This window comes from Musa acuminata, chromosome BXJ3-4, assembly GCF_036884655.1.
Source record: "Musa acuminata AAA Group cultivar baxijiao chromosome BXJ3-4, Cavendish_Baxijiao_AAA, whole genome shotgun sequence".
Classification (NCBI taxonomy): Eukaryota; Viridiplantae; Streptophyta; class Magnoliopsida; order Zingiberales; family Musaceae; genus Musa; species Musa acuminata.
In genome coordinates, this window is record NC_088352.1 from 30,930,682 (window position 1) to 30,949,803 (window position 19,122).

The 19,122-nt window shown below is 37.3% G+C and overlaps 1 protein-coding gene across 8 annotated transcripts in view; it reads right to left on the minus strand.

Annotated features, from left to right (window-relative positions):
* The window catches only part of LOC135584214 (inositol hexakisphosphate and diphosphoinositol-pentakisphosphate kinase VIP2-like), a 98,840-nt gene that overhangs the window by 76,826 nt on the left and 2,892 nt on the right, over nucleotides 1-19,122 (minus strand). For 3 of the 8 annotated variants that reach the window (XM_065148672.1, XM_065148671.1, XM_065148673.1), the window contains 4 exons: nucleotides 18,392-18,438; nucleotides 17,545-17,628; nucleotides 13,128-13,191; nucleotides 8,682-8,835 (listed from right to left, as the gene is read on the minus strand). In XM_065148672.1, coding sequence (XP_065004744.1) covers nucleotides 8,682-8,835; nucleotides 13,128-13,191; nucleotides 17,545-17,628; nucleotides 18,392-18,438 — 349 coding nt within the window. Of the gene's footprint in view, nucleotides 1-8,681; nucleotides 8,836-13,127; nucleotides 13,192-17,544; nucleotides 17,629-17,900; nucleotides 18,032-18,391; nucleotides 18,439-19,122 lie in introns of those variants that run through there. The other 5 variants (XM_065148676.1, XM_065148675.1, XM_065148677.1 and 2 more) reach the window with 5 other exon arrangements.

A 19,122-nucleotide genomic window follows, 5' to 3' on the forward strand; every position in this document is an offset into this window, starting at 1 on the left:
TAGGATATTATTAGAGACATTTGATTCATTTGAAGACGTTGGAGACCTTGAAATTACAAATTTATCTTTAGATGAACCAAGTTGGAAAAAATCATTTTTACTGATGATGTCAATGAATCACCGGATCAAGGTGATAATGATGATGAGAATAAGCCTAGTGGTTATTAAATATTATTTAATATGCTCAAACATTAGTTTGAATACTAGCATTTAGATAATTTTAATTATTTAGACTTATATGACGATATTTATTTGTCCATATTATTGAGTCCATAAAATTTACGTATAAATACTATAAAACTCATGTTAATTGAATTTTACATATATTAAAAAATACATGTGTCCACGCTATGTCTGTGTCCTAATTTTTTTTAAAATGGCATGTTGTCGCATCGTATCTGTGACCTATTTCTATACTTCTTATGTAGGAATAAGAGCACTATATAACACATTGGCATGAGAAAGTATTAATAAATTCCAAGCTTCATGAAATTATGATGGTCAACATGAGATAAAATTGGCAACCATATAGTGACAACCTTGGCGCTGGTCATATGTACTAGTGCATTTCTAGCATGAAATACATCAACATGTGTTATCAGCACATGTTGGTGTAGATTAAAACCATAAATGCTAAAGAGGTAACCATAATGCCTTCTAATGGCTGAGTTGTATTGATCCTCGTTGATTCCTACGGATCCACCAAATGAAGGAAAAGACCATCCTTACTGCGCCAGTCTCTCAAAATTTCCACATGCTGCTTGAACTTGGTGGATGCTTGTTGGAGCTTTAACGAGCATCGCCTCGCAAACTTCTGAAGTTTTGGGTCCTTCCTCCACAAAATCTGCTCATTGACTCTTCTTTCGGTTAGTTGTCACATCCAAGTAGGTTCGCATCACTTCCGCTTTCGATTGGCATTTCGTTGGGAAATGAAGCGGACAATCTACTCTCAGTAGCACTGATCACCGTCGGTGAGGATTTGACAACTATTGTCTTCCATTATCTTCGAAGGGTCTTTGAACTTGTGCAGGGCTCCTCTGCTGGATAGATAAGAGAATTGGGGTACTCGGTTTCGCCCATTCTCTTAAGAGTTGAGAAGGCAAAGGTTACTTGACTTCGCCCGCCTCCTCGAGGTTGTACTTCATGCATCGAGCTGGTTACTGGCCTTCGCCTGCTCTTTGCTCACACTTCTGAAGCACTTGAAGTGTTTGCACTCCTTGCGTTGAGTTAGCTACTGTGATTCACCTTCTCAATGCCATTGAACTTCTGGAATGCGGGAAGTTTTCACCCCAACTTGGAGTAATTCTCTGATAGATGAGGTCCCCTCTGCGATTGTACCGTCTTCTCCATCAACCCTGCCGCCTACTCCATTGAGTAGCAAAGGTATAGCACCGCGTACTGCCTGCTTCGTTCCTTGGTCGTGCACTCTTGCATGACCCGAAGTCCTTCACTTACGGCTATCTTGATGAGAAACTTGTTGACACCGGTCTTACGAAGTTTCTTGGCCTCTGCCCTTCAGCCTTGTCTCGGTACTTGGAGATTGCCTCTGCATGCTCCACCTCCTCGACCCCTTTCACGACCAAGCGCTCTCCCTCCGTGAGAGCAAGGGATCAATGACTTTCACGGAAGTCCCGCCTCTGCGGTACCATGGCGCTGCTATGCCTATGACCCTACTATCCATCTGCTCGCATCTGTATCCCTTTTCTTCACGATTAGTAGATATGTCTCCGTGGCACTCCTCTGAGTCCACCTCCATTCTGACTGATGCTTGATTTTGGGTAGCTAAGTCCCTCTGGACTCGTCGTTGCTTCCTCACCCCTTTCGACCTCCTGCTTCAACACCTCTGTGTTCTCCAAGCAGTCTGTTTGGTCGATGGAAAGACAGACTGCAACTCTCATGCATGGCCTCTGCCATCACATTGTAGGGTTTGCACCGATTCTGTTCTCCTTAGCTTCCTTGGTAGCAACGTTCGCTTACTCGACCTTGTCCCCTGACTTGTCGGGCTCCCTTAAGCGAATATGAGATCTGGAGCAGTCCAACTCTCCAGTTGCTTCGATCATACCTCTGCATGATCAAGTTCCTCCCATGGAAATCACTGGTACTTGCATTCGAACTTTTCCCTTGGTGGAACCCAGCCCCCATATGCTGATGACTAAGGCTTTCATCCGAAGCAAAATTCGATGCACGCATAGAAGACCCGCCTCTGCAGTACCATGGCCTTCACTCCTTGAATCCATAGCCCTTCTTGCCGTCATGTTGTTCACCGAAGTGGAGCTCCCAGAAGCTCCCGATCATACCTCCATATGATCTCATCCCTTACGGGACTCAGTCGTGTGTATCGCATTGCCACGAACTGTTCCACCACGATTCGCTGCACCATGTCGCCTCCTGGTGGCATCTCCATTGCATTCTGATCCTTGTGGAATAAACTCGAATTGTGAACCCTCCATGTGTGGCCTCTGCCAATACATTGCAGGGTCTCCTCCACCTTCGATTTTGTTCGCTCCTTTGGCAATCGACCTTCATCCACCCACTCTTGGGTCACTCCTAGATGAAGCACCGCTCTAGGACAGTCCGTCGCCTAGTAACTCCCGAAGTCCACCAACTTCACTATAATTTGTGCACCATTGTTTGGATCCTGGGCCTCTGCCCCTACCAGCACAATCTTCGCTGCGCACCGCTTCCTTCATAGCAACTCGAATGGCAACACTGTGGCATATTCTTCAAGAGTATCCGCCTCTGCGTCCTCTTGCCCCGTGCTAAGGCCTTCTGAACCCAACTTCGCCTCCGCAAATTGAGTCGCCTTAGTTCCTCCATCAAATGCTTCTCCGAGATAAGGTGCATGTGCCCCGAAGCTCCCTTCGTCTTTGGCACCATGCAAGATGAGTCCGCTCCGTCAGAATGGACCCATGGAACAACATGATCCTACTCTTGCCTCTGCAAGGGTTCATGTCCTTGACCTCTGTCTAAGAAAATCACTGTGCCTCTGCTCCATGTTCCAACTTCTATGCTGGCTCCCTTCATGCGGCTTGGGTACTTCGCCAAGTTACACCCAAGTTGCTCCGCTCCTCGTTTTTGCATTGAGTCGATGGTGGCTCTCGCACCCACCATTTCACGGGTCAGCCCTCCCTTGAGTCCGATCTCCACATCGACTCCAAGTGTACCTTCATAAGTTGCTTTAGGTCGCTCCCCCACTTGATCTCACAATGCATCCACCAATGCATTCTCTCAAGCGAGATCATGCGACAACTCCTCGCCGCTTGCTCAGTCCATCGAGCTTCGTGGAGTTGTTGTTTTTTGAGGTACTCCTCAACATGTGAGGTCCATGTCACATGATTCTCCCTCTGGAGAGCCGAGACTTATCCCTCCTGGATAACTGTCCCGTTGGAGCAACATCTCTCTTCATTTTGGAGACCACCATCCCCTTGGACTACTCCGAACTGCTGAACAAACTGTGCACTGTTCTGCCTCCTGCAAATGCACTTGATAGATTGCGACTTCATGTTAATACAGCCCCCGCTGCACCCCTCAAGGCCTAGCAACATGCTGAACTCGTTGCACACTTCCGCCTCCGACGGACGTATCCTTCACATGCCGAAGAGAAAGTTTCAATGCTCCATGGCGCCGAGTTTCGGTCGTCTTGGGATGGCCACGAACATTCCATCGTCCGCGTACAAGCCCATGCATGAGTACCAAATTCTTCGAGTTAGCAATTCCCCTCCCCTCTGTGAGCTTTGCATAACTCTTTTGGTCGTTGAGCAACTCATTCCACCTTGCATGGTCTCATTCTTGCCAAGCGCCTCGTTTGCCTAGAGCACCATCAAGTATAGTTGTCAACGTTGAGCCGTAGCTCAAACTCAGCCATCCCAACCTTTGTGCGCTCCAAATTCTTCCAAGCTTGCCTGTTCTCGTGGTGCCTCTTGCACGAAGGGTTGGCCATTCCTCTGAATGTCAATCTCAGATGCCCGCTCCTCTGAGTGACTCTTTTCCCTACATCTCCATGCCCGTTTTCCCTCAAACGGTCGCGCGTGTGTTGACTGCCCTCAACGCAGCCCCGCTAGGTCCCCCACGTTTGCATGTCAAGTGTTTCTATGAGTGCTTGTCCCGGCTCTGATACCATATGACACGGACTTAGCTGGTTTTGCCTAAGTCATGCGGCACCCTCGCGCGTCCGTCCGCAAAGGTCAGCCTCCCCGAAGCCTCCCATTGTCCCTTAGGACCAACAAAAGAGAGAACGGGTTAAAGAGAACGCCTCAATCGGGATCCACAAGCAAACATGTCCGAAAAATACTTCATAGACAATGCAAATTACAAACAGACTTTACAAGCTCTGAACAGTGGCACAACAAAGGGTAAAATGGTCCATTACAGACCGAAAAGCTCTCGTACGTGTCCACATGACACAACCTTTATTTACAAGCCTAAAGAGGCCACCAACCCAACTAAAATGGGACTTATAAGCCTTCGACTGCCCCTCTACACGCTGTACAAGGCATGAACATGCCAACAAACACGGACAGATATAAGCATTACATCAAACATCCTGTTTCAAAGTTTGTCCGTGACAGTACGTTGAAATTCGATTCCGATGTAAAAGTCGTTTCGTGCAGATGATGACTTTGAAAGCTTACGGAAACGTATTTGAAGTAAAGTAAGGAACGTAGTTTGCAGTTAAGATAGAAATCAGAATATAAGCGCAAACTGAAATATGATGTTCGTACGATAAAACCGATTTCCGTCTTAACACCGATTCGGAAAATACTTAACTATGAAACACGTTCGTAAATGAACAGAAGACAGTAAGCTATTGAGGAGGTTTGCAGTAAAGATAAGATGCTCAAAGTATATGCAAACCGAGATTTAGAATGGTTCGATCAATCTTGACCTACATCCACTTTTGGCTTCCTCCACCAACGAGGTCACCGACATCCACTAGAAGCCTTCCTTCAATAGGCGAAGGCCAACCACCCTTTTACAATTTCACTCCTTTTGACGGGCTTAGGAGACAACCCCTACAAACTTTTCTCTCCTCTCTTGAAAGATCAAAACTTGGAAAAAGAGGGAGGAGATCTTCTAGCCTTTATAACACTTTTGAGCTCTAAAAATCACAGAGTAAGATTGGATTTTCGATGCTCTTTCATGCAGGAAAAGGTGGGGTATATATAGGCCCCAAACTAGTTTGAATTTGAAGCTCAAAAATGTCTTTTCCCGGATTTCCGGGGTCCTGGCGGTACCACCTCCTGACTGGGGCGGTACAACCGCGTGGCAGCTCGGAGACTGAGCTTTTGGGCGGTGCCACCGCCTGACAAGGGCGGTTGTACCGCCCAATCTCGCTCGGAGACTGAGCCCTGGCGATGCCACCGCCTGACTGGGGCGGTTGCACCACCCAGCTTTCCTGGGAGACCCTCTCCCGGGCAGTGCCACCGCCGACCCTGGCGGTGCCAGCGCCTAACAGGAATTCTAGTCCGAATGGGTTGATCCATTCGACCCAATTTGGGTCTGTCAAGGGCCTAATTGCCCCAAGATTAAGTTAATGGGATCACCTCCCATTTCTAACTTAATAATCGTGCTAACTACGATTTTTCTTAAGACATTTACTACAACTTGCTCCGATGCGTCAATCGCTTCTTCCGGCGAGCTTCCGGCAAACTTCCGTCGATCATCCGATAAACCCTCGGTGATGCTCCTGCGGACTTCCGGCAAACTCCTGGACTTGCGACGATCCACTTGGCGAGTTCCGACGAGCTTCTTTTGGCAAGCTCCTGGACTTCTCGGATTTGTTCCCGCAAAACCTCCGACGACCGTCCGGACTTCCGTCGAACTCTCGAACTCCCAACGTGATCATAGTCTTGACTCCGATGCAACTCCTGTTGCATGTCTTACTTCCATCGTAGTTAATCCTGCACATGTAAAACAAAACTTCGATCGAGACAATTAATCCTAAGCAATTAACCAAGTTGTCCGGCATGTCATTGGTCCCTTAACGCTTCGTCCGATTCTTCGGCGCATCGTCCTCTCCTGCGGCCTATTGCCCAATCGGCCAGTTGACTCCGCAACTCCGATATCCTTGGCACAATACTCGCTCTTCTTGGCCCGATACCCGAGTCCACGACCCGAAACCTTCTTTCGATACGTCGACCGATCCACCAGCCCGACGTCCAATCTTTTGACATGTTCCTCCGTCACAACATGATTTTTCCTACTTTTAATTGTCTCATCCTGATCGAAGCATCCTGCGTCACTCAAAACGCAGATTAAATCATATACATATATCAAGTGGTTTCATCATCAAAATACGAGATTCAACACTAAGATGTACCAAAAGCAAAGGTCTTGAAGGGAACATAAAAACAAACATGGGATGCGACCAACACAACTAGAACTGGAGGATACTATTTGAAAGGATTGTCATTTGTAAAATAATAAGAGAGATGCTTCCTTGCTACAACAACGAAATATTGAGTTGCAATATGATGACATGCACTTGCGTTGACCAATATGAGCCAAAACTTAGTCAAGCTGACACATACATCATAGCCTAGCACAGTGTATGCTCATACCCTTTCGGCATAACACATTTGGAAAGTGCCAACACATGTCAATTAACACAACTGCATTAGTTGTGTTTTTCAATAGCAAAATTGTTTGGCAATAAAAACTACCCATGTTTCACATACAAGTTTTAACTATTAGAAACATGTAGAAAGTATAGATTTTACTTGATGAAATATGAGAGGAAGTTGTGGTGTGACCAAAAAATAATTAGGAATAGTTTGTATCATAATTAGAGGTACAATGGAAGCCAAGCATTGGTATAATGTGAAGGTTGATCCATTGTGAACTGAGTATCCATAATAAGTCATAGAAACCTATTCTCAACCTGCAGGAAAATGGCTGTGCACATTAGCCATCCCAAGACTCATTTTGACGGGGAGACTTGTTCGCTAAGCCACCCATTTTTAAGGTTCAAGCTGAGTACACTAAAGATTGCTCCTAATGATTCACAAATCATAAATAAGACGTCAAGTGTAGTGTCGAAAGATGAACCAATTCAATGTAATAAAAAATGTAGGAGTAAAAACAAGTAATTCAAGTTCGCTCGATTAGGTTTATACCAACTGAAAAATTAGGAAGGGTGAGCCAATTCAATGTAATGAAAAGGCTAAAATAAAATCAAGAAATTTAATTTTGCACTCAGTTCGTGTTGATCGGTATCTACCAATCCCCAAACTGAGATGTGGTCTGCCCCTATTCCAAGATATCGGTCCCTTTCATTTTTAATGTGAGGTCTTGGGTTTCTTTCTTTTAAAAGAACTGAACCAAACTAGAAAAGGACCCAACAAGCCCCTTTTAGGGCTCTCAAGGAGTTGCAAGCCCTAAACATCGAGTTCTCACTGTCCCTCTCCATGCTATCGTGTGGTCATCACCCACTACCCGCCACCTGCAACCCACCTCCTACTGCTCGCCTCCTACCATCCACCGTTGCCTCATCTACGATATTTTGTTTCTCCTTTTCTGCTTCCTTCGTCTCCCTTCTTCCTTCCTCCTCCCTTCTTCCCCTTCCTACTTCCTCCTCCCGGCCCTAGCAAAACAGTACCATTGACTAGTAAGGGAACCAATATGAAATTGCAAACCTTGAGAAAAATATTGACTTGGACAGATGCAAGCACCAGTGATTACAATAGGCGCAAGGGCGCTCACCTAACCCGAGTGCCTCGCTTCATTTCCAGGCGACACGCTTCAAAGAGGCACCGCCTGAGTGCTCGCCCGAGCCCAGGCGCTGGGCGCTTCAGGCGAGCGCCTAGGTTAAACCAAGCGACCGAACCAGATTTTTAGGTCTGGTTGGTCTCCGGTGCTTTAGTTGGTTCAATCGAACCAACTAAATCACCGATATCAGGCTTCCTCTCGCGATTTTCCCGACTTCCCCAACCCTAACACTCACGATTTTGCCGCCGAGATTTCTTCTCCATTGTCGCTACTCACCGCTACTGTCGCTACTCGCCGCTGCCACAATCGCTGCTCACCGCTACCACAATCGCTGCTCGTCGCTATTGTCGTCGCTCGCCGCTACTATCGCCGCTCGTAGCTCCCCCTCCCACTCCCGCTGTCGATCGCCGCTCCAACTATCGCTGTCGCCTGCTACCGCTATCATTGCCTCAACAGCCTCGGTCTTCTCACACTCTTCTCACTATATTGTTAACAGTATATTAATAGTATACTGCAAACTGTATACTAATAATAGTAATTTTATTTATTAGATTAATAATATATTATTTTGATTTTAATACTTTTAATTTTTATTTATTTAAAATTATTGTTAGATTTCCGAATAAATAGCAAGTATACAGAGCAACTTAATAAATTTAAAATAAAATTTTATTGTTTTGATTTTTGAGACTTTTTATTAATGTGACATTGTGATTTTATACCCGATTTTCTTAATCTAATAGCCTATTTTTTATTTAAATAATTATATTTATTAATTATATTATATATTTTTATATTTTAGCGCCTCGCTTCACTCGAGCGAGTGTTTGGGCGAGCGCCTAGCGCTTCATTAGTCAAAGCAATCAGTTCTACAGCATTACCAACTTTCATAAGCTAAAAAAACAACATGCTCACCATCAATAGGTTTTGTGAAATTACCAAATTTTAATAAGCTAAATATGCAACATGCTTACCATCAATAGGTTTCTCAACAAAAGGCTTCCAAAAGCGCTTCCCATGAACCTCGACAAAATCTTCTTGCTCGACGAAATAATCTAGCTCTTGATATGGATATTCTCTATTCACCAGAGCATAACTTGGAATTGGGACTCCAAACATTTCAAGACGCTTAAACAATAAATTATGTATAAGAAAAGGCTTCAGGATTATAAAAAACAGCTAATCTTCTTAATAATGAAGTTTAACTATTGATATCCTAGAGCATCCATATGAATAAGCACTAAAAAATATAACCACTAACTTATGGAACCATTAAATCGCATCGATCCAAAAATAGCAATGTTTTCATGACCAGCAACACCAAGAATAGATCAAAGTATATTATAGTTAAACCATATTCAGAACTAAAGAATTTTGTAGAGTAATCACACCATCCAATAATTTTATATAGTAATCATCCATATGACAGATAATAATGGATAAACAAAACTTAATAAAGATATCATGTGGATGTATAAGGGAATACGAAAAACAATATCAGAAATATAATGTAGAATAATACAACAAAAATAATCCCAAAAAAAATATTAATTCAAAGAAATTCAAGAAATAAATTTATATATATAACATTTTATAAAGCACATCTAATCATATCATCAAAATATCAATTACATAATACAAATTATTAGTTTAAATATTACAAGTCAAAAGTTACATTAGTTATACACTTAAAAGTGAAAATACATAAATTTTAAATCTTAAAATAAATATATTGGAGTCAAAAAAAGTTCAAGATACGTATGCCTAACATCGTAAACCATTGTTTCAAATCATAAGTATTATATATTGAAATTAACAAGAAAAATAGATAATTGACAAAATCTTTAAAAAAAATTATAATAGGTTTAGCGAAAAAATTAGTAACACGGTCCTAATTAAAATGGTGAACGAACATATATTTTCTAAAACTCATTCTTCTTGGAAATGGATCCTCATGAATTTGCACAAAAAAATAATTGGTAATACAAAAGTCAACAATGACAAATAATAACAACCATACATAATTTAATAGAAATAAATAAATAGTAGTATAATGTAAACTCAAGAATATAAGGTCAAAATCTTGTGCAGCAATAACAAAAAGAAAATAATGATGAAGTAAACAAATATAAAAATCAAAAAATTCATATATGCGATATATAATAATGAAAAATCAAAACCTAATAATAAAGATATTATGTATATATTAAAATAATAAAATATGTAAAATAATATAGCAAACATAACAATAACAAGTGTTGTAAAAAATCACAATAAACAATAACAACAAAGAAACATAACAAACATAAAAAATGAATATATAATAGCATAATGTAAAATCATGAATATGAGATCAAGTTTTTTGTCCGGTAATTATAATAAAAGAAAATAGTAACCAAGGAGAAGTAAAAAAATAGAAAATCAAAATATTAATAAATGACATAAATAATAATGTGCAAGTATAACTTAATAAAAATCTCAATGGAAAATAAATAACATAAAAATAAATAAATAAATAGCATAATGTACAACCCTGAATATAAGGTCATTTTTGAACAATAATTATAAGAGAACAATAGTAATGAAGAAGTAAAAATGATTAGAAAATTAAAAAATCCATATATGTGATAAATAATAATGTACAAATAAAACTTATTAACGATATAAATATATAGATAATAAAATATCTAAAAGAATATAGCATATATAAAGGATAAAGATACAAGAAGACAATCAAAGAAATATTATTTTAATAATAAAAAAAAAATACTGGTCTAATCATATCAGCAAAATAATGAGTACAACAAACAATTAATAATAACTAATAACAACAGCGAAATGAATTTATTAGAATAATATGACAAAAATAATCCAAAATCTTATAATTCTAATAAAATCAAGAAATAACATTTTATAAAGCACATCTAAGCATATCATCAAAATCAGCACTAAAAAATACAAATGGTTACCTTCAAATATTACAAGTCAAAAGTTAAAAATACTAGTTATATATTTCATATAAAAAACAAATTATAAATTTCAAAACAAGCATCTTTTGACTAGAAAAGAGAAAATTATTATTCTAATAAAAGCAAGAAATAGCTTTATAAATATATATACATATATATATGATATTATATAAAGCACATCTAATCATATCATCATAACAGCAATTAGTTAGCTTTAATATAACAAGTCAAAAGTTAAAAATATTATTTATACATTTAAAAGTGAAATATTATATTTTAAAACTTAAAACAGACATTTTTTAGTTTGAAGAGATAAAATTCAAGTAAAGTGTGTCTATCATCCTAAACCATTATTTCAAATCATTAATCTTATATATTAAAATTTGGAGATAAATCAGATAAACCATAAGTCTTTAAAATTATAATATAACCAATGTTAAAATTAGAAACATACGATCTTAATTAATATGGTGAGGGAACCTAGATTTTCTAAAACTCATCTTTTTTTTTAATTGGATCCTACCGTGCACATAGAACAAAATAATGAGTATCACGAAAAAAATGACAATAATCAATACAATAAAAAAATTTACATAAAAAATAAAAATAACAATATATCATGAAAGTGAGGTCAAAAATCATGTACAGCAATCACACCATCAAGGAAAAGAAAATAGTAATGAAGGATAAGTAAAAAAAGAAAATAGAAAATCAAAAGGTTCATATATGTAATAGATAATAATTTGTAAACAGAACTTAATAAAGATGTCATGTGAGCAATATAATAAAATGTGCAAAATAATACAGTAGATATAGAGAAGAATTATTCATCAAAAAATAATCCAAAAAAAGCTAATTCTAATGAAATTAAAAAATAAAATACCAATATACATAAAAAACACAGTTTATAAATTATAGCTAGCATCATTAAAATAGCAATTGAAAAATATAAACAGATAGTTTCAAATAATACAAGTCAAACATTAAAATATAAGGTATAGATTTAAAAGTGAAAAATTATTTGAGTATGTCGAGCATCCCAAACAATTATTTCAATCATAAATCTTTTGTATTGAAATGAAGAAGAAAAATTAGATAATTGGTAAATTTTTTATGACAGATCCAATGGAAAAATTAGTAATATGATACCTTGATTAGTATGGTAAGGGACCCTGTTTTTCTAAAAGTCTTGTCTGTTATTTGTTTCCCTTTCTTAACTTTTCTTTCCATAATGGTTTCTTAAAGTATGATCTGGTCCTATTTTTTCCACATGATTAATCCTTATCAAATCATAATGTTTTGGACCTTGATTAAACGAGAAGAGGAAAGGTAGAAGACATGGCTAAAAGCAGGAACTCTTTATGCCTCCATTTCTCACCCCTACAGTTTCTACTTCCTTTTTCACTATTTTTTCTACTTTGTTTTGTGCTAGAAAAAAATATAAAACCAAATAGTACATGGCAACTACCAATATGCGTTACAATCAGCATATTGACAAGTCCAACACAAATAATGCATTATTAAGAAATTATATCCTCAATATATCCTTACATATTTTAATTTCAAGCTGAAAAAAAAAAAACTCTACCTTTTTCTACCATAACAGCATAACCAACCAACTTATCTCATAAAGATTTAACCTACTGAACCAATACACTACCGGTATACCAACCTACAACACCCACTATCATTAAATAAAATAATAAAAAATAAAAATAAACAATATTGACCAACATACTTAAGTAAACACCAGTCCATATCGATCGATGCAGTTGAGATTTAAAACCATGCATCAAACCTCCCCAAACATTTCTTCCATTTCATCAAGTTCAACAACATACTTGTGTAGTTTTCTCTTCACAAATAATGACCAACAATGATTAGTTCCAAAATTAAGCAACACCAACAAGAAAGATAGGTCACCAAAACCATAAAAAGAATAGGAAAAAATCAATGACAACAATGTCCAAGATCCAAATTTTAATAGTTTTTCCCATTCAAACAATACCACTATACCAACTCTAGATAACAATTAAAATGACTTCTAATCTGGTATAGTTAATTATAAACAACCGACAATATGTCAAATCAATTCATGTTCTCATATTATGAGTCATAAAATACATTCCATTAACTGTTCGAAATTTGATTCACTATAACATTTGAAAACTTCCATTGAAAATTCCAGAAAAAGATAGTAAAATCACCAGAAAATGAGAATGTAATAACTAATAAGGAAACTGTTTCTGAGAATGCACCACAATCATTCTAAAGCAAACAGCAGTTAACTATTTACTTAGTCTAATTGATAATTAGCACAAATATGAAGCAGTTGTCACACAGAGCACATATAGCAAATCAGCACTATCTACTTAGTCTGATTGATATAGCATCAAATTAGAGAGTTTTGCAAAAGCAAATTTGAAACAGGAACCAGTTTGAACGTCCAACCTCATAAACCTTCCTCCTGTCATGAAGAAGATGCTGCGGCTCCAACTCATTGACTAAAAATGGCCTAAAAACAACAAAGATTACTATGAGTCAGGATCTTGAACATCTACTTAGGTCGATATCTAATGAGTGAAAATAAGACTTAAAAAAGAAACTTCTTGAATAAATATTGACTATCTTTACTGATCACTTTTAGAGAGAAGTGACATTTAACAATCACGATACAAACTTGCTATGCATCCCCTACTCACCACACCCACTCTTTTGTTTAGAGTGAGAATGGACACCCCCATCAAACATTTATGTATCTGTTTCCTCTACTAGTGAAACTTCAACTAGCAGTATGATTTTTCTCTTCCCAATATGTTGAATTTAATGAGTCCTATAGGCTGGAAATTTCCTTTGCTTTTTTTCCTCCCAATTTATCAAGAGATGTCAAACATTAAGCAACAGCATACACTTTTTTCTCTTCCCAATATGTTGGATTTAATCAACCAAGACATGCCTTAAATCAAAAATAAGTCCTATGGGCTGGAAATTTTTTTTGTTTTTTCTTCGCAATGTATCAACAGATGGCATACATTAGAAAAAAGATAAAAAGTGATGTGATAATTCTATTACTACCTAATGAAAGAGGCCTAAACATGCCTTAAATAAAAATTAAGTCCTATGAGCTGGAAATTTCTTTTATTTTTTCTTCGCAATGTATCAACAGATGTCCAGCATTAAGCAACAGCATACAATAACATAAAGATAAAAAGTGATGTGATAATTCTATTACTACCGAATGAAAGAGGCCTAAGTAGATAATAATACCCATATAGATTAGACAAAGACTCAGATCGCATAGGCAAACTTGTAGAATTGCATGAGATGGTCGGTGGTCCCAGTGGTAGTCGAATAAAATATGCAGTAAGTGGTTAGAGACAACTGGTCACATAATATACTCTCTAATTCTAGTACTTCAAAAATAAAAGCTCTCAAATTTTACTTGATCATAACTTGGTATTTAGCAATATATGGGTTGCATATAACGATCATTTAAGTTTCACATACTAAAAGAATCAGCTGTTATCTGTGGACCAAACATCAAAAGAAATTACAAAAATAAAGATGAAATTCAACGAACACGTTGCACATATCATCGGCTTAGATGCTAAAATTTGACAATCATCTTACTTCTGGTCCTTGAATATCCACGTTTTTCCTCTTATGTAACAAAGTTTATATCTGGTTTAATTTCCCCACCACAGTTTAATTCATTTAAGCAAGCAATATAGATTTTTCTGGTCATCATGTTTAACTCCAAATATTTCCTGAAGTATACCTATATACAATAATATGTTATTGGACCAATCTTTTCACCTGCAACATCCAAGATAGTGTGCGAATCCTCATCCATTTACCATTACAATCAAATGTGATTCGATGGATTGCTTCAAGACAATATAATATCCCAAGCTAATATTCTTTTTTAGGCTTCAAGGTGATGTAGATGCAGTGCAACGGTGCAACCAGACGTGACATGTAAGATTGTCCATCCATGAAGTCTTCTAAAGCGAAGGATTCCGATATTTTATGGATAGATTACTAAGGTAATCCATTAAGCATGTATCTTCCATGTGCCACCAATCATAGCCACTCTGGAATGACTCAAATCACTGCCAGAAATGCCACTTTTTTTAACTGCCAATCTTCTTTTAAACTAATAATATAACGATGTACAACGCCACATTTTAAGTTCTAGTAAAATTCCATACCATGCCTCAACACAAGTTAGGATTCACATTTTGCTTTCTTCCAAACAAATATAGATTTTAGACTTCATACTCTTAGGAAGAACAAAATAAGAATCCACTATTGAAGAAGGAGGTTTTTTGTTTGATTTATCTTTGGAATTAATTTTAATATTTTAGATTCTTTGTAAATTTAATAAGTTGCCACATGATAGCCTTATGAACTCTATTCCACCTACCAAGACCATCTAAGAAAACGAGAAAGAAGCTAAGCTAATGCAGAAGATAATTAAAAATATGTTTGAATGAAGATATTGTCAAGAAAAGAAACTAATTCAAATAAGGGTTTCTAATCTCGCCTGGGTCGGCATGCTTCGGATGGTATTTATCAATCAGTCACCGAGATGCAGATCACTTAAATTCGAGCAGTCCGGTCTGGTTTATTAACTTAGGTTTTCTTTCTTGTTCTTTTTAAATGTTGCAACACTAAGGCTCATGAGTTACAACCCATCACAATTGTCTCCTCTCCACTGCCCACACATCAACCAGTTGCCGCCCTCATCTTCAATACACAACTTTCTCTCCCTCTGCTTCCTCTTTCCTCCCCTCTTCTTCCTCCCACCTCTCCCTCCCTCCACAAATTAGTATGTCGTATATACGAAAGTATTGTATGCAAGGTATACAGTTTTGACTGATACCACCCGGTACGGGCGGTACATACCGGTCCGACAGCGTACGCTTAAAAGCGCCCTGTATCGGACGATACGGGGTTATATCGGGTGGTAACGATCGAAATTTCGACCATTACCGCCCGACACATCTCGATAACGCTCGAATCGACTGTTACTGCTCGGTAATAGTGATCCAACGGTCAAATTGACTATTGGAGCCCTTTCCCATTGGTTTTTAAACTCTTCTTTTCCCCTATTTCACTTCATTTCATTCTCATACTCTCTTAAACTATCTCAAACTCTTTTTTTCTCACATTTGTGCTCTCTTAAACTCTACAAAACAACGATTTATGTATTGAATTAAGGCTAATTTGGGAAGGCAATGGATCAATTTAAGCATATGCGATATAGCCAACATGATGTAGACACAGAAAGAAGCTCATCGAATTCACAGTCGTCGTATTATGGAGAATCATACGGACAACAAGAGTACGGTGATAATTGGTCATCCTTCTCTGAGCAACAGTATGATACAGAGCAGCCGATCAGTAATGAAAGTAGAAGCTCTGACATTCACTAATACATGTCTCAAGAGCTGCCTCGGACAAATGTGATTTATAATGAATGGCATACGATGTATCAATACACTATGTCGTAGGATCAATTTCATGATTTGGTCTAACAAACATATCATATTGATATGCAGATGTATAGGATCAAGGATCCTGATCCACCACCAGTGAAGGCCGATGGTTCGTTTTGGTGGTAGAATCAACAATAAGGTATATCTATATATGTGATTATTTAATTCATTTGAATTTTAGAGTTTACATTGTAATAAAATAGTCTAACAATTCAAATGATTTTTCTATAAATATTTTAATATTTACAGAAGGACAATTCATAACGGACTGAAATACGAACCTTGCACAAGACTATTCCTCAAAGCCCAAAAAAGATATGTGATACTATTCTTACCTAATTTACATTGATTTTGCTAAACTTATACAATTACTATATTTATTTCTAACTTAAAAATCCTATCCTAACCTTTTTATTTTTAGGTATTTTCGAAGGATTTTACACCTAAATTAGGTGTACAGCTCGGTACGCCCTGGCGTGCTGCTCGATACACGGTATCGTACTATACCGAGCCAAGCTTGAAACATCGGTACGGTACGGTATTTCAATCCTTGATTGTATGCTAATATATGTCGAATCAAACCAGACACTCGTCCAACCATGGAATGGCATGGGTTAGGCTACCAAAATTGAATTCCTTGATCGAAACCAATTATCATTGCCAGACCGGTATAGGTCTGGTGCCCAAAATTGGTTCCTTGACCCAAATCATTTATCTTATCAATAGCAAAATGCTCTAAATTACATAAAGTAATCTCAATAATGAGAAAAATCATCTCCACCTAGATGTAAAGATTATCCAAAAATGATGGATGATGAATCCTAAATAAGCATCTACAACATAAAATCATAATTATCTATGATAAAAAAAACCCTAATTATGTAGTAAAGCAAGAAGGAAGACAGCACTAAAAAACCAGCAAAGATCAATACAAGTATATATGACTGCTAAGATGAATCATTAGTTTAGGTTGTTGTATATATGGTATGATAAATTAGATATCCTGTGACAGTTAGCAGCTTAGTTGTTTAAAATTCCATCGTCTTATGTTCTCAAGCTTTAGTGATTCTTATTAGATCCTATTCCAAATACATTGTTAAATTCTAGCTTTTGACAAACAACAAACTAACAAGATTCTTTTACTTCAACAAAATCTGTAGAAAATACAGTTTATGAACAAGAACTATTGTCAGAAAATGATGATGTTCAATAATAGCAGGTAAAATAGAAAATGATTACAGAAAAGATGAGCACATATTAAAGTCGCACCAACAGGATTCTGATGCATTGGAAGATCATACACGTTAGCTTTTCTGCTTTACATCAGCTAAATAGCATCCATGAATATAAAAGAGAAAGAATCTCACTTCCGCAAAACCGCATACATCTCAGCTTTTTGAAGTGGATAACCAGATGAATAAAAGGCAATCAAGCAATCACAAATTGGCCAGCTGAAATGTTAACAAATGTGATAACTCATGGTTAGTCAAGAAAGATATGTTTAAGGGCAACCAAAAAGAAAGTATCAGTAAAAAATAACTAGATACCAGTGCATTCAAAAGGCTGGCACAAAATAGGCATCATCATAGGTGTAATTTGACATTAGGAAAATACATATAAGCTTTAGAAAAACAAAATGTGCAAAACATCCTAAAACAGATCTATCTATTATGGCTTGAAAATAAAACCAAATAAGGGAACTTCCCAAAGAAGAAGTTCTAACCATTTCTAAAAGTGTCTGCACAAAGAATGCCAGTCCTTGCTGCAGTGGAATAAGAACTGATTTGCAACCTACTTAGTTCACCTGACAGCCCTTAACGCATGAATGGCACATGACAGCACAAGGCACCTCTATACCAGCCAGTGACCAGCACCGCCTACGGGAGACTAAGGGAACTTTAACCCATGGCTACACAAAATGTGCAACAGATAACATTGTTTTCTTTTTTGGTTCCCTTGGCATTGTTAAACAGGATTTTAATACAACTATGATCTGTCATTTTTACACTTTGTTCCTGTTCCAACCAACAAACACATGTAGACAAGTTTGACAATGTCAAATATATGCAACAAGATGAATAGATCTAGGTAGTAGTTTGTACAAATTTCTCAGCATATTAAGGAACCAATTAAATTCCTTGTAACACGTCAATAAATATAAAAGACCCCAAATAACAGCATTAACAATTCAATATTCCGAAAACCGTGACATGCCTCTCTACCGGATCTTCAAGAATAACCTTGTCCCCAAAGATTATAATCTGCATCCAAAGCAAAAGGAACTCATTATATATAATACTAAGAATACTAAAACATTAGGTTTTTTTACGTAGATAATTTTGTTTTGCTGGTTGGAACAGGAACAAAGAAAATGAACTAAGGAGGATTTCATAAATATACAGAACCAGAAAATTTGTGAATATTACTGAAGTTTGTGAAGAAAATGAAAACATACCAGTTGCTGATGCAGATTATGACAATTGAAAGAAATTACCTGTTGGTAAGGGCTAACATAGGAATCAAGCGGTCAGGAAAATGTAATTTAGGCCTCACACAAGTTGAATTGTTAAGCAATATAGTTGTTAATGTTTTAACTTATGATTATTAACATTTTACTACAGCATAGGATGAGGAAAAGGTTAAATCGTCCTACAAAGTTAGGGTCAGATTGAGTCAAGTTTGTTCTGAAAAAAAAATAAATGATAATATGAGAGATGGGAATTGATAATTCAGCATTCAGAATTCACATTCTCAACGTAAATGTGCATAGTAGGTCGCAAACATTTATGTGGTAAAACAATAGGGTAGGTTGACAGAGAAGCATGTGAGAAGAAACACAAGGGTATAACTCGTGGAGGAAACAGAAGAATATTGGTTGATATAATTGAAGTTTGCTCAAGAATCATATGAGGAGACCACAAGAAACAAAATGCAAAAAATATGTA